This window comes from Pristis pectinata, chromosome 33, assembly GCF_009764475.1.
Source record: "Pristis pectinata isolate sPriPec2 chromosome 33, sPriPec2.1.pri, whole genome shotgun sequence".
Lineage (NCBI taxonomy): Eukaryota > Metazoa > Chordata > Chondrichthyes > Rhinopristiformes > Pristidae > Pristis > Pristis pectinata.
In genome coordinates, this window is record NC_067437.1 from 419,423 (window position 1) to 433,223 (window position 13,801).

At 47.4% G+C, this 13,801-nt stretch overlaps 1 protein-coding gene across 4 annotated transcripts in view; it reads right to left on the reverse strand.

Annotated features, from left to right (window-relative positions):
• The window catches only part of ppfia3 (PTPRF interacting protein alpha 3), a 106,207-nt gene that overhangs the window by 69,184 nt on the left and 23,222 nt on the right, over positions 1-13,801 (reverse strand). The window contains exon 1 of one of the 4 annotated variants that reach the window (XM_052042906.1): positions 1,503-1,770. The exons of 2 other annotated variants lie outside the window; for them this stretch is intronic. In XM_052042906.1, the coding sequence (XP_051898866.1) occupies positions 1,503-1,604 (102 nt within the window). In that variant the 5' untranslated portion in view covers positions 1,605-1,770. Of the gene's footprint in view, positions 1-35; positions 140-1,502; positions 1,771-13,801 lie in introns of those variants that run through there. One more of the 4 variants, XM_052042907.1, reaches the window with a different exon arrangement.

Here is a 13,801-nt window from a genome sequence, read left to right on the forward strand (position 1 = left end):
GTTGAGTGTCAGCTGTGACTTAGTGGCCACCTCACCTCTGAATGATAAGAGTGTGAATTCCAGCCCCACTCCACAGACTTGGGCTCAAATATCCAGGCGGACACATCCAGTATGAAGTCACACAGCTTGACGGATCAGAACCGGCTCCTGAAGCCATCCCTTCCACCCTGCTCCATCACACCTTCCCCACTGCAAATTGTTCTCTCTCCTGTGCCTGTCAAACTCCTCTGAAGGCCAGCTCCCGCCAGGTGGTGAATCCCAGATTTTAACTTCTCTCTTAACAAAAGGGCTTCCCCACATTCCCCCTTGTATCTCGTCTAATTTATTTTAGTGCTCTCACAAAAACAATCTGCTAACCTATTAACCTGTTAAACTAATTACGATGTCCACCTCTTTAAAATTTCCTTACAACTTCTGTCCAAGGAGACAAGCCCAGCCGCTCCACTCTAACCACACATCTGAAATCCCTGGTTGCTACAACAGACTACCTCATTTGCTGTGTGCAGTTGCTTGCCACATTGGGACATCCTGAGAAGGACATGGAAGGCATTGCAGGTCGCTCTCACAGTTGTGGGTCCACCTCCATCAGAGTGAGTGGGTGATGAGATTACACACGGAACCAGTGCCAGGGCCTGTTTCAGTTGCGTTGACAGGCATGGCAGGAATGTCTACATTCCCTCCTTCTGACTGATGATCCCACCACAATTTAATTCACCAACTTGACCACTACAATGGTGCCCACAGAGGAAAGATTCAGAACTTTGGTAGACGAATGCGGGAAGAACTTACCATTTCCTCAGACTCAGGAGATTGTGGGTCCAAGCACAACCTTCTTCAAGCCTGAAGAAATGAACTTCAGTGCAAAATCTCAGCTGTTGCTCATGTGCCAGTACTGAGGGAGTGCCGCACTGCCATGCCGTGACTGAGGTGTTAAACAGAGGATTGGAAAATGTCTCTCAACCTATATAATCACAAAAAGAGTGGCTCGTTGGTACTTTGGGGAACATTCTGTGCACAGGTTGGCCACCACATTTTTATATCACAAATAAATGAAATAAATTTACTTAATTTGCTGTCAATGACAATGAGAGATTTTTTTTCTTTCATTGAATTATGACCACATTAAGTCCCATCAGGGTTGCGGTGGGCTAGATTGAATTGCACACATTTGGGCTGCGTTAGGCTGTACAGGTTAGGTCGGGTTGTACTGGGTCGACCCAGGGAACTTCTGCTCAGAACCCAAGACCCCATGACTCTTGGCTGAGGCTGGGTCCATCCAGCTGGAGAACAGCAGGGGCATTTTGTTCTTTTGGCTCCCCACCCACAAAACTGAGCCAAGTGACAAATCGAATCACTGTCAGAGATCAGCACAATCTGCTCCCAGTACTGCCGCTCGCGCTACACTGCCTGCACAAACTGTCCTCAGATTCCCATGGAAACAACAAGGCAATAAAATGGGCTGCAAGTCCTACCAAGAAGAAGACACGACAACAAACACCTACCTCCATACGTGCGCCCAACAAGTCCTCTCCACACCTGCCAATGAACATCTTGCTGTGTACTTCCAGAGTTACATACATTCCCTGGTGTTTGGGAGTGTACATCGTGAGGAGCTAACAGCTGGTAATGGGGGCATTCCGCTGTAACAGAACCCATCTATACAGAGCACTTTGCTAAGGCAAAGGCTGGATATTAACGGCGTTCTTTGTTCTGATTAAAGCTGTGGTTGCACAGGAAAAGAAAACCTTCCTTTCTGAAAAAGACCTTGGATTCCTTTTGAACAGGAGTTCCAGGGATGGGTCTGACGGCTCTTGGTACAGCCCAGAAATCTGCGCAAGAAGCGGCCATGCTGGGTTTGCTCTCTGGTGTGGTGCCAGAGTCAGCGGCAGGAGTCTGTCAACGTAGGCTCTGTGCCCAGACCCAGCAGAGAGGGAGAGTTATAGTATCGGCAGGTATCGTGGCAATTGGTCAAGTAACTCTTCTGTTGCTCCAGTGTTCTGTTGAAACATTAATTTAGAATCCCTTTGTTCAGCTCTCCTGGCTGCCTCCTACACCACACTTACCACAAACGTGGACTTATCCTTAACTCTGCTGTCTGCTCTGCTATTTAACTAGCATTGGATCCTGGTCCAGCAATCACCATCTTAAAATCTTTGTTCTTGACTTCAGTCCCTTCACACACAATAATACACACCAGGAAACAGGAGCAGGAATGGGCTGCTTGGCCTCTCAAGCCTGCCCACCAAACAGTAGGAGCCTCACCTCAGTTTCTGTTTCACTTCACTACTGCCCTCTATTCCCCGATCTGCCTCCTCTTCAAGTATGTTCAGTAACCTCCAAATCCCTCTGAGCTAAAGAATTCTTGAGGTCACCACCCCCTGCGAGGAGTTCTTCCTACAAGCAGAATGTCCCCTTACCTTGTAACTAAACCCCCTTGATTGAGACTCTCCCACTTGTGGAAACATCACACCTACCTTGTCATGCCTCCTGACGATCTGACACGTTTGGAGAAAATCACCCATGTTTTTCTAACATCCAGAGAGTTTACCTCACGGCCTCGTCCACGCCTATCTCTGTATTCTCTTCTGGTCCTTTGACCCACCCAGATCTTTGCTCTGTTAGCCTGGTCTCCTGAGAAGCCTTGGCAACTGCTCAAACAGTGGTGGCTGTGCCTTCAGCTGTCGAGGTCCCAAACTCTGGAAACCGCTCCCTTCCTTCATCACATTCCTCAAAAATCACCCCTTTGACCCACCGTAATCTCACATGTAGTCACGTCGAGTCTCGTCTTTTCACACTTTTGTGGAGACGTGTTACCATGTTGGAAGTGCTACACAAATGCTTTTTGTGCTGAGCCGTCTCACTCAGGCTCAGAAACTGGCATGATCTCCTTTTCAAAAGGTGAAGGTAGGTGGTGAGAGATCTGCTGAAGAGACAGTGTCTGATATTTGTGTGAAATTCCCAGACCCAATTAAAAAGTACAATCTCAGCAAAGACATGAAGTAGTTCCAGATGTACAGATATTGGCAGAGTGATTGACAGGAGGACACGGAGGGTCAAAGGAGTAGTTATTAGTGCACTGGGGAAGGTGCAACAAGGAAAGAGGATACAGAATAAATGGGCGGGTGTTGAATGGTCTGGAAACACAGAGGGACCCTGAAGTGCCCAGGTCCAGTGGGCCCAGGTCCCTAAAGGTAGGAGGACAGATTGGTCCCAACACATAACAGGAGTAGGTCATTCGGTCCCTCACATCTGCTCCGTCCTTTGGTGAACCTGTGGTTGATCTTTCACCTCAATACCACTTTCCACACTAACCCTGTATCCCTCGACTCCCTCAATATGCAACAGTCTATCCATCCTTCTATGGAATATACTCAAGAACCAAGTCCCCACAGTGCTCTTGGGTAAGGAATTCCAGAGATTCACTACACTGAATGATAAAATTTCTTCTCATCTGAGTCCTGAATAACTAAACCCTTATTCTGAGATTGTGACCCCTGGTTTATCTATGCTGTCAGGATGTTTATGCTTCAACAACATCATATGTCATTCTTCTAAAGTCCAGTGAGTATAAGCCCAGTTTGCTTAATTTCTCTGCATAGGATCTGTTCAAGAATCAGTCCAGTGAACCTTCTTTGCAGTCCCTCTGTCCCTCCACGAGGTGGGTCAGTGAGCATGGAGTGCTTTCCTTCATCAGCCAAGGTAAGGAGTACAAGAGGCATGAGATTACACTCCAACTCCATAATGCTTGCTAGGTCACAACAAGTTAGCTTGTTGGATATATCTCCACATCAGTGCACAACTTGGAGGGGAACCTGCAGGCGATGGTGTTCCCATGCACATGCTGCCCTGGTCCTTCCTGGTTTAGAGGTTTGGAAGATGCTGTTGGATCAGCCGCAGTAACTTCAGTGTCACTACAGCACAGTGCAGGCCCTTTAGCCCACAATGTCCTTTGTAGATATTCCACATGGCAGCCACCGTGTGTCAGTGCTGCAGGTACTGGGGGTGCCAGTCAGGCAGGCTGCTTTGTCCTGGACCTTCTGAGTGTTCCTGGGCAAGTGAGACATATCACCTTGTGGATGGCTGAAAGGTCATCAAGATACCAGCCGCTGACCTCTGGGAACCACCAGGATACCAGCTGCTGACCTCCGGACCAACGAGAATATGCTGATCATCAAATCGCCCATTTACACTAATCCTGCACTGATCCCATTTTATTCTCCCCGCATTCCCATCAACTCCCCCCAGATTCCACCTCCCACCCACATACTGGGGGCAATTTACAGTGGTCAATTAACCCAATGACCCGCACATCTTTGGGACATTCCTATTCCCAGGGTTAGGGTTAGAGTTGGGGGGGGGGGATGTCAGAGGTAAGTTTTTTTTTTACACAGAGAGTGGTGGGTGTGTGGAACGGGGCAGATACATTAGGGACATTTAAGAAACTCTTAGATAGGCACATGAATGATAGAGAAATGGAGGGCTATGTGGAAGGGAAGGGTTGGATAGATCTTAGAGTAGGATAAAATGTCGGCGCAACATTGTGGGCCGAAGGGCCTGTACCGTGCTGTGATGTTCTATGTTCTATGAAACCGGAGCACCAGGGGGAAACCCACACAGTCACAGAGAGAACATGCAAACTCCACACAGACAGCACCGGAGGATGGGGGAAACGTTTATCAGCTGGAGGGTGGTGAGGATCTGGATCCCACTGTCGGGCAGGGTGACAGTCATCACCCTTATATTGCAGGGCTGTGACCTGCAGAGCTACATACCAAGTGCTGGAGGATGATGTTGGACTATATCATCGAAAGGCACAGATTCAAAGGGCCAAGTGGCCTCTGTGAGGGTGATCATTTCCCATGATGCTACGATGCACAACACAGTGACCATGATCCAGGTTTGAATCCACAAAAAGGAACTGTGACATTGAATTCAATAAATCAGGCGGTTTACAAGCTGACACCAAATTGTGGTGGAAACGATGAATTGCAGAAAATGCTGTGTTGCACAAACCTAACAGGTTTGCTCAGCTCCTCCAGAGAAGGAACCTGTCACACTGGTTGGGTCTGACCTCCTTGATTTGCTGCAGTTTGTAAATGGCAGCTGAGATGGTGAGTATTAACTGGGCACAGACTTGTGTCTCTCCAGTGTTGGCATCTGGGACATAAAGAAGGCAAGGATGGGCAGCAGAGATGCTGTAAACAGGTCAGAAATGTCTGGCTAGATTCCACATGAACAAAGGTGTGACTGTGAGTGGTCAGCAAGGAGGAGGACAGATTGAGAGAGTCAGGGTGCAGATCCCAACAGTGCAGATTAAACTGATTACATTGTTTTCGAGAAGGTTGGGCTCTGGCTGTGGAGAGAGGAACAGTCAACGGTTCTGGCTGCTGATCTTTCACCAGTAAACATTAACGCTGCTTCTCTCTCTGCTGATGCTGGTACTTTCGATGATTTCTCTTCTGATTTCAGATTTGCTGCATCTACAGTATTTTGAAGACAGAAGAGAGCTGGCAGATGCTAGAATCTAGAACAAAAACAGCACGCTGGAAGAACTCAGCAGGTCGAGCAGCACCCGAGGAGGCTAAGATGCAACATGCTGCAGAGTCATAGAGTTATACAGCACGGAAACAGGCCCAACTGGTCCATGCCGACCAAGATGCCCCAGCTAAGCTAGGTCCCATTTGCCAGTGTTTGGCCCATAACCTAAATCTTTCCAATCCATGTACTTGTCCAACTTTTAAGTTGTTATTCTACCTGTCTCAACCACTTCCTCTGGGCTCGTTCCACATACATACCACCCTCTGTATAAAAGAGTTGCCTCTCAAATTCCTACTAAATCTTTCCCCTCTCACCTTAAACCTAAGCCCTCTAGTTCTTGATTTCCCAGTCCTGGGAAATTGACTGAGTGCATTCAACCTATCTATGCCCCTCATGATTTTATTGGATCCAAGGTAGGACCTAAAGACTTAAAGTAGGACCTTAAAGGTAATAATCTCAGGATTACTACCTGTGCCATGTGCTGGTCAGAGTAGGAATAGCAGCACAGTTAGGATGAATATGTGGCTTGAGCAGTGGTGCAGGAGGGAGGGTTTCAGATTCCTGGGGCATTGGAACCGGTTCTGGGGGAGGTGGGACCAGTACAAACTGGATAGTCTACACCTGGGCAGGACTGGGATCAATGTCCCAGGGGCATTGTTTGCGAGCGCTGTTGGGGAAAGTTTAAACTAATATGGCAGGAGGATGGGAATCCATGCAGAAAGACAGAGGGAAGCAATGCAGAGACCAGAGCAAAAGTTAGAAAAGAGAAAAGTAAGAGTGGAGAACAGAAAAGTCAAACGCAAAGGACACAAAGGTTACAAGAGTCTAAAAGGACATTGAGTGTAAGGGCATTTTGTCTGTGTGCCTGTAGTATTCGAAATAAGGTCAGTGAACTTGTAGCACAAATCAGTACAAAGGGGTATGGTTTAGTGGCCATTACAGAAACATGGTTGCAGGGTGGAGATGAGTGTGAATTAAATATCCAAGGGTATCAGGTAATACGGAAGGATCGGCAGGAAGGTAAGGGAGGTGGGGTAGCGCTCTTAATTAAGAATGAGATCAGGGTGATAATGCGAGATGATACAAGATCTAAGGAGCAGAATGTTGAGTCCATCTGGGTAGAGATTAGGAAGAGTAAAGGGGAAAAAAATCACTGGTGGGAGTTGTCTATCGGCCACCGAATAATAACATTACAGTGGCACAGGCAATAAACCAAGAAATATTTGATGCATATAAGAATGGGACGGCAGTTGTCATGGGGGACTTCAACTTCCACATAAGTTGGGTGAATCAAGTTGGTTGAGGTAGTCTTGAGGAGCACTTCATGGAATGCATCCATGATTGCTTTCTTGAACAGCATGTTAGTGAACCCTTGTAGGTTCTTGAATCTGGTCCTGTGCAAAGAGACAGGTAAAATTAACGATCATTTAGTTAGGGATCCTCTTGGAAAGAGTGATCATAGTATGATTGAATTTCTCATGCAAATGGAGGGTGCAATAGTTCGATCTAAAACCAGTGTATTACGTCTAAACAAGGGAGACTACAATGGTATGAGGGAGGAGCTGACTGATGTAGACTGGAAACACAGGCTATATGGTGGGACAGTTGAGGAACACTGGAAGACTTTCAGAGATTTTTCACGGTGCTCAAAAGTATATTCCAGTTAAAAGCAAGGACAGTAAGGGTGGGGAGAGCCAGCCTTGGATAACAAAAGAAGTAAAAGGAGGCATCAAGCTAAAAGCTCATGCATACAAAGTCGCCAAGAGTAGTGGGAAACTGGAAGATTGGGAAAACTTTAAAAAGCAACAAAGAACCACAAAGCAAGCAATAAGGAAAGGGAAGATAGATTATGAAAGTAAACTAGCACAGAATATAAGAACATATAGTGAAAGTTATTATAATTATATAAAGCGGAAAAGGGTGGCTAAAGTGAACGTAGGTCCCTTGGAAGATGAGAAGGGGGAATTAATATTGGGTAATGTGGAAATGGCTGAGGCCTTGAACAACTATTTTGTGTCGGTCTTCATGGTAGAGGACACGTCTAACATGCCAAAGAGAGATGTTATGGATTCGATGGGAGGTGACCACCTCAATACAATCGCTGTCACTAAAAAGGTAGTGATGAGAAAACTAGTGGGCCTAATGGTAGACAAGTTCCCTGACTCTGATGGGATGCATCCCAGTATACTGAAAGAAATGGTGGAAGTTATAGTGGAGGTGTTCGTGATAATTAACCAAAATTCTCCGGACTCTGGGCAGGTCCCGGCAGATTGGAAGACAGCGAATGTCACACCACTGTTTAAAAAAGGATGTAGGCAGAAGGCAGGTAACGATAGGCCAGTTAGCTTAATGTCTGTAGTCGGGAAAATGCTTGAAGCTGTCATTAAGGAAGAAATGGCGAGACATCTGGATAGAAGTGGTTCCATCAGGCAGACAGAGCATGGATTCAGGAAGGGCAGGTCCTGTTTGACAAACTTACTGGAGTTCTTTCAGGATATAATGAGCACAGTGGATAGAGGGGAACAGGTGGATGTTGTATACTTGGATTTCCAGAATGCGTTCGATAAGGTGCCACAGAAAAGACTTATCCATAAGATAGGGATGTATGGAGTTGGTAGTAATCCAATTAGCTTGGATAGAGGATTGGTTGACCAATCGAAGGCAGAGAGTTGGAATAAATAGTTGTTTCTCTGGTTGGCAATCAGTGGTGAGCAGGGTGCCGCAGGGGTTGGTGCTGGGCCTGCAACTGTTCACGGTATACATTAACGATTTGGAAGAGGGGACCGAGTGTAGTGTATCTATGTTTGCTGATGAAACTAAATTGAGTGGTAAAGCAAATTGTGCAGAGGATGTGGAGAGTCTCTGCAGAGAGCTATAGATAGGTTAAGTGAGTGGGCAAGGGTCTGGCAGATGGAGTACAACGCTGGTAAATGTGAAGTCATCCACTTTGGAAGCAAAATTAGAAGATCAGATTATTATTTAAATGGTGAAAGATTGCAGTATGCTGTTGTGCAGAGGGACTTGGGAGTGCTTGTGCATGAATCATAAAAGGTTGGTTTGCAGGTGCAACAGGTTATCAAGGCGGCAAATGGAATGTTGGCCTTCATTACTGGAGGGATTGAATTTAAGAGCAGGGAAGTTATGCTGCAACTGTACAGGGTACTGGTGAGGCCACACCTGGAGTACTGCGTGCAGTTCTGGTCTCCTTACTTGAGGAAAGATATACTGGCTTTGGAGGCGGTGCAGAGGAGGTTCACCAGGTTGATTCCGGAGATGAGGGGGTTAGCCTATGAGGAGAGATTGAGTCACCTGGGACTATACTGGCTGGAATTCAGAAGAATGAGAGGGGATCTTACAGAAACATATGAAAGGGATAGATAAGATAGAGGCAGGAAGGTTGTTTCTACTGGTAGGCGAGACGAGAACTTGGGGACACTGCCTCATCATTCGGGAGAAATAGATTTACGACAGAGATGAGGAGAAACTGCTTTTCCCAGAGAGAAGTGAATCTGTGGAATTCTCTGCCCAGGGAAGCAGTAGAGGCTACCTCATTAAATATATTTAAGACACAGTTTGATAGATTTTTGCACAGTAGGGGAATTAAGGGTTATGGGGAAAAGGCAGGTGGGTGGATCTGAGTCCACGGCCAGATCAGCTATGACCTTACTGAATAGCAGAGCAGGGTCCATTCAATAAGATGGCCTCCTCCTGCTCCTGTTTCTTTTGTTTCTTATACACCTCTATAAGAACACCCCTAGGTCTCCTACACTCCAATGAATAAAGTCCTAACCTGTCCAACCTCTCCCTGTAACTCAGTCCCTCAAGCCCTAGCAAAATGCTTGTAAATCTTTTCTGCACTCTTTCCAGTTTAATAACATCTCTCCTACAGCAGTGCAACCAAAAGGAACATTACTAAGGGAGTGCTACACTGCCACAGGCACCACCTTCAGCTGAGTCAGTAACCTGAGGCCCCAGTGCTTCCAATTATCCACCACTGTTCTTCCTATGATCCCTGCCAACAGGTATCCCTGTTCAACACTACCAAATATCTGACCAATTACCTTATTGCCATTTGTGGGATCATGCTGTGTGCCACATTTCCCACATTGCAATATCTTGCAAGGATTTAGACCTAACCACCATGCAAACTGGCCCTTCAGCCCATCAAGTCCATGCTGACCGTGAAGCACTTATTACAATGATGACATACTGTGGCCATTTTATACTCCCCACATCGTCATCAACTCTTCCCCCCCAACACTCCACCCCTCAACAGGGGCAATTTACAGCGGGCAATGAACCCACTGACCCGCACGTCATTGGGATGTGGGAGGAAACCAGAGCACCCAGGGGAATCTCAGGCGGTCGGAGAAAGTTCAAACTCCACCCAGGCAGCGCCGGAGATGGGGATTGAACCTGGGTCTCTGGAGCTGTGAGGCAGCGGCTCTGCCAGCGGTGCCTCGGATGTAAAGCACTTCTGGGGAGTCGATGATTAATTGTAAGAACTTTTTTCTTACATCTAATGCAACACCAATGAGTTACAAGATCTCTCTCACCTCTACTCCCCAGGGCCGTGTGATCAATATCGCTTTGGAAAACATCTTCATTAAGTTTTGAGAGGTGAACACTTTCGACTCCAGGTACCCGTCAATCTGACGTTTGACACAGACGTAGTCAATCAACTCTCACACTTTCCTTCCCCCTCCTCACAGGCAGCTGTGGTGCAGGAAGTGCGGCTCCTGCCTCAGCTCCATCCACCTGCATCCTGACTTCTGGCACCACCTTTGTGGGGTTTACACGTTCTCTCTGTAACCGTGTGCATTCCCCCGGATGCTCCAGTTTCCTCCCACATCCCAAAGGCGTGCAAGTTGATAAGTTAATTGACTGCTGTAAATTGACCTGTTTGTAGGTGAGCGATAGAATCTGGGGGAGTTGATGAGTGTGCGGAGAATGGGATTAATGTAGGATTAGTATAAATGGGTGCTTTATGGTCAGCACAGAGTTGGTGGGCCGAAGGGCCTATTTCCGTGCAGTATGAATGTAAGTTACCCTCACCCCTGCCTCCATTCCCACAGAAGGGAGAGAGTCAATGTTGGGAACAGCCATTCAGCCCATCGTGTCTGTGGCAGGTTGCAAGCCACTGGCTTAGAATTTTAAATCATCATGTTGAGCGGCTTCGACACATCATGTGGATTACACACACTGCAGACGAGGTGTGCTGATGGCAGAGAGGAAAGAGCTTTTATGCTGGGGAGCAGCAAACAATCCAGCAGTGTTCACACCCAAACCAAAATGTTCAGACTGTCAAACGCACTCCCTAACAGTAGTGCCAGAAGAGTTATTGGAACCCAGTCTGAGGAGAGACCGGCCAACAAACCACCCTGTTGTAGACAGGCACCAACTGTGAATGGTTTGTCCCTTGTAGCATCTGGTTAGCCTTCATTTCCTTCCATGTTACGACTCCATCTCAGCCAGCCTGATACTGATGACCCTAATCCTTTCCCCTAAAGATTTCTGCCGTCATTCAGGGGTTTGTCAGCTGACCCCCGAGCTTCTGAACGGGAACATTAGGTAACGATACTGACATGACATTAAACTGAAAAGTGTGGAGATGTCTAGGCACCAGAGCAGATTAGTGACGTCCCTCCAACTCTCCCCAAGTGCTGCCTTTACACCTCACGACAACCTACGAGATGACAACCAATGAAGCATTCTGTCGTTATGTGGGAAACGCAGCACCCAACTCGTGCACAGCAAGAGCCCATACACAGGGATGTGATAATTGCCTAACAATCTGTTTTAATCACAGAAAGTTTACGACATTGGAGGAGGCCATTCAGCCCATTGTGTCTGTGCCAGTCCCATCACTTGGTCGGTAGCCCTGCAGCCTCTTCAACTGCACATCCGTTTGAGAGTGTGGAGTCTCTGGCTCTGCTCCCTATTCAGGGAGTTAGTTCCAGACCCCAAACCCCTCTCGTTATATATACTTCCACCTCTCTGATCCTTCTCCCAATGACTTCCAATTGTCACTCCCTTGGTGCTTGACCCCTCTGTTAACAGAAAAGGGCTCCATATTTACTCCCTCTAAGACCCGCATACTCTCTCTCCTCTTGACCTCCTCTGTTCCGAAGGAACTCTGATTTATCTAATCTTGCCTCAGTAATGCTGTTGTCTGGGGGATTATATAACGACATCACCAAGCTCAGCTCCCATGGATTTGTGCCTTTCAAACGATCAGTGGGAGGCCAGATTTAACCATCTGAAAGACGGCAGCTCAGTCAGACGAGAGCTCCCTCAGCACTGGCCTGGAATTCCTTTCCCTTCTATCCCACTGCTGCACTCCAAAAGTCCACAATGCCCTTCCTGCTTCCCTGATAACATGGCTCTTCCCACTGTTCCTGTCATTGGTGAGGACACAGTGGGAATGGATTTTCCCAATATTCAACATCACAATTGGCACCATCATCTCTCTCCAACAGCATGTAGCATGCAGGGCCAAAGAATGATTGTGCGGACAGATTAAACCACTCGGAGCTGTTGCTATAATCAGATCTCCCAGGCTGGGTGACAATCTGCTCCCAGCAGTAATTAGCATCCACGTCAATCAGACATCACCGGGTGGCAATCAGTACCAAGGAAAGTGGAGTTTTTCATTCATGGGATGCAGTCATCACTGGCAAGGCCGGCATTTATAGCCAATCCCCAACTGCCCTTGAGAAGGTGATGGTCCTTCTGGGGAAGGTGCTCCCACAGGGCTACTGAGGAAGCAGTTCTCGCCTCAGTGAGGGACGGGCAACGTAACTCCAAGTCAGGGTAGAGGGTGACCACAGGTGATGCCCCTCCCATACACAAGCTGCCCATGTGGTAAATGCTGCAGGTTTCTGAAGGGCTGCTGGGGTGAACAAGTGCCGTGCATTCTGTCTGTGGCCACACTGAAGCCAGCGTCGCAATGGTGGAGGGAATGAACATTTAAGGCAATGAATGAGGTGCCAATCAAGTGGGCAGCTTTGTCCAGGATGATGTGGATCTTCTGAAGAGTTGCTGCAGCTGTACATGGGAAGTGGGAGTGTTCCCTCACACTCCCAGCTTGTGCCTTACATCAGTCATCCTGGGAATAAATGTAACAAAGACCCCAGGGCAGTGCAAAGCAGCAGCAGTCATCCAGTCAGTGCAGGATCCCCAGCCTCTGACCTGCTCTTTATTTACGTGGCTGGTTCAGTCAATGACAGTGCCCAGTGGACATTCATGTTGAGATACTCAGGGCAGGTGGACTTGCTCTTGTTAATCATCTAAATGTTACTGCCGATCAGCTCCTGCCCAAGTACTGCCCAGACCTTGCAGTATGCCGGCACGGATGAGCAGTCAATGGAATCTTGCCATTCTCCCGCTGCAGGGATTCAGGGAGAGCTGGCAAGGCAAGCCCGCTTTGGAGAGCATCACAGCACAGTCAAGCCTCTCCACCTGGGCACATCTTGGCCAATCTCTGCACTGCTCTGGGATCTTCGTTAAATTTATTCACAGGATGAATGATGTGAACATTGCCAACAAAGTCAGCATTTTTTGCCCATCCTCAAGTCACCTGTGGCAGCCTTTCAAAAGCAGACATGGGTCAGGATTTCTGTGATAGAATCAACAACTGTAAGTCTGAGATAAATATAGAAAATGCTGGAACAATTCAGCTGATACACAAGTTCTGTGGAGAGGTAATTATTGTTTCAGGTCAATATGAAGCGGCTGCCTTATGGTCCCAGACACCTCAGTTTAATCCCAACCTCCGATAGTGTCCGTGCAGAGTTTGCAAGTCCTCCCTGTGACCACATGAGTTCCCCCCTCCACCCCTCCACCCCCCCCCCCCAGGTGTTCAGAGTTCCTTCCACATCCCAAAGACATGTGGGTTGGTAAATTAATTCTCTGTAAATTACCCAGTATGTAGGCAAGTGGTAGAATTTGTCGGGAGTGGAATGTGGAACAAATAAAATGGGATTAATGCAAATGGATGTTTGATGGTCAGGGTGAACTCTGTGGGTGGAGGAACCTGTTTCCCCGACTACGGCTCTTTCAGAAAGATTACTCACATTATTCCGCAATGTGTTCATTTTTCAGGAAGCAGAATCCAGAGCCTAAACAGACAGAATGTTGGATTATCTGTCTGAGTGCCAATTCTAATTTGAAAGACACAACAATTTTGAAAGAGGCCATGGGGGATGTGGGTCCTGGTTTCTTGAGAGAGCGAGAGAGAGCGAGAGAGAGAGAGGAAATGGCT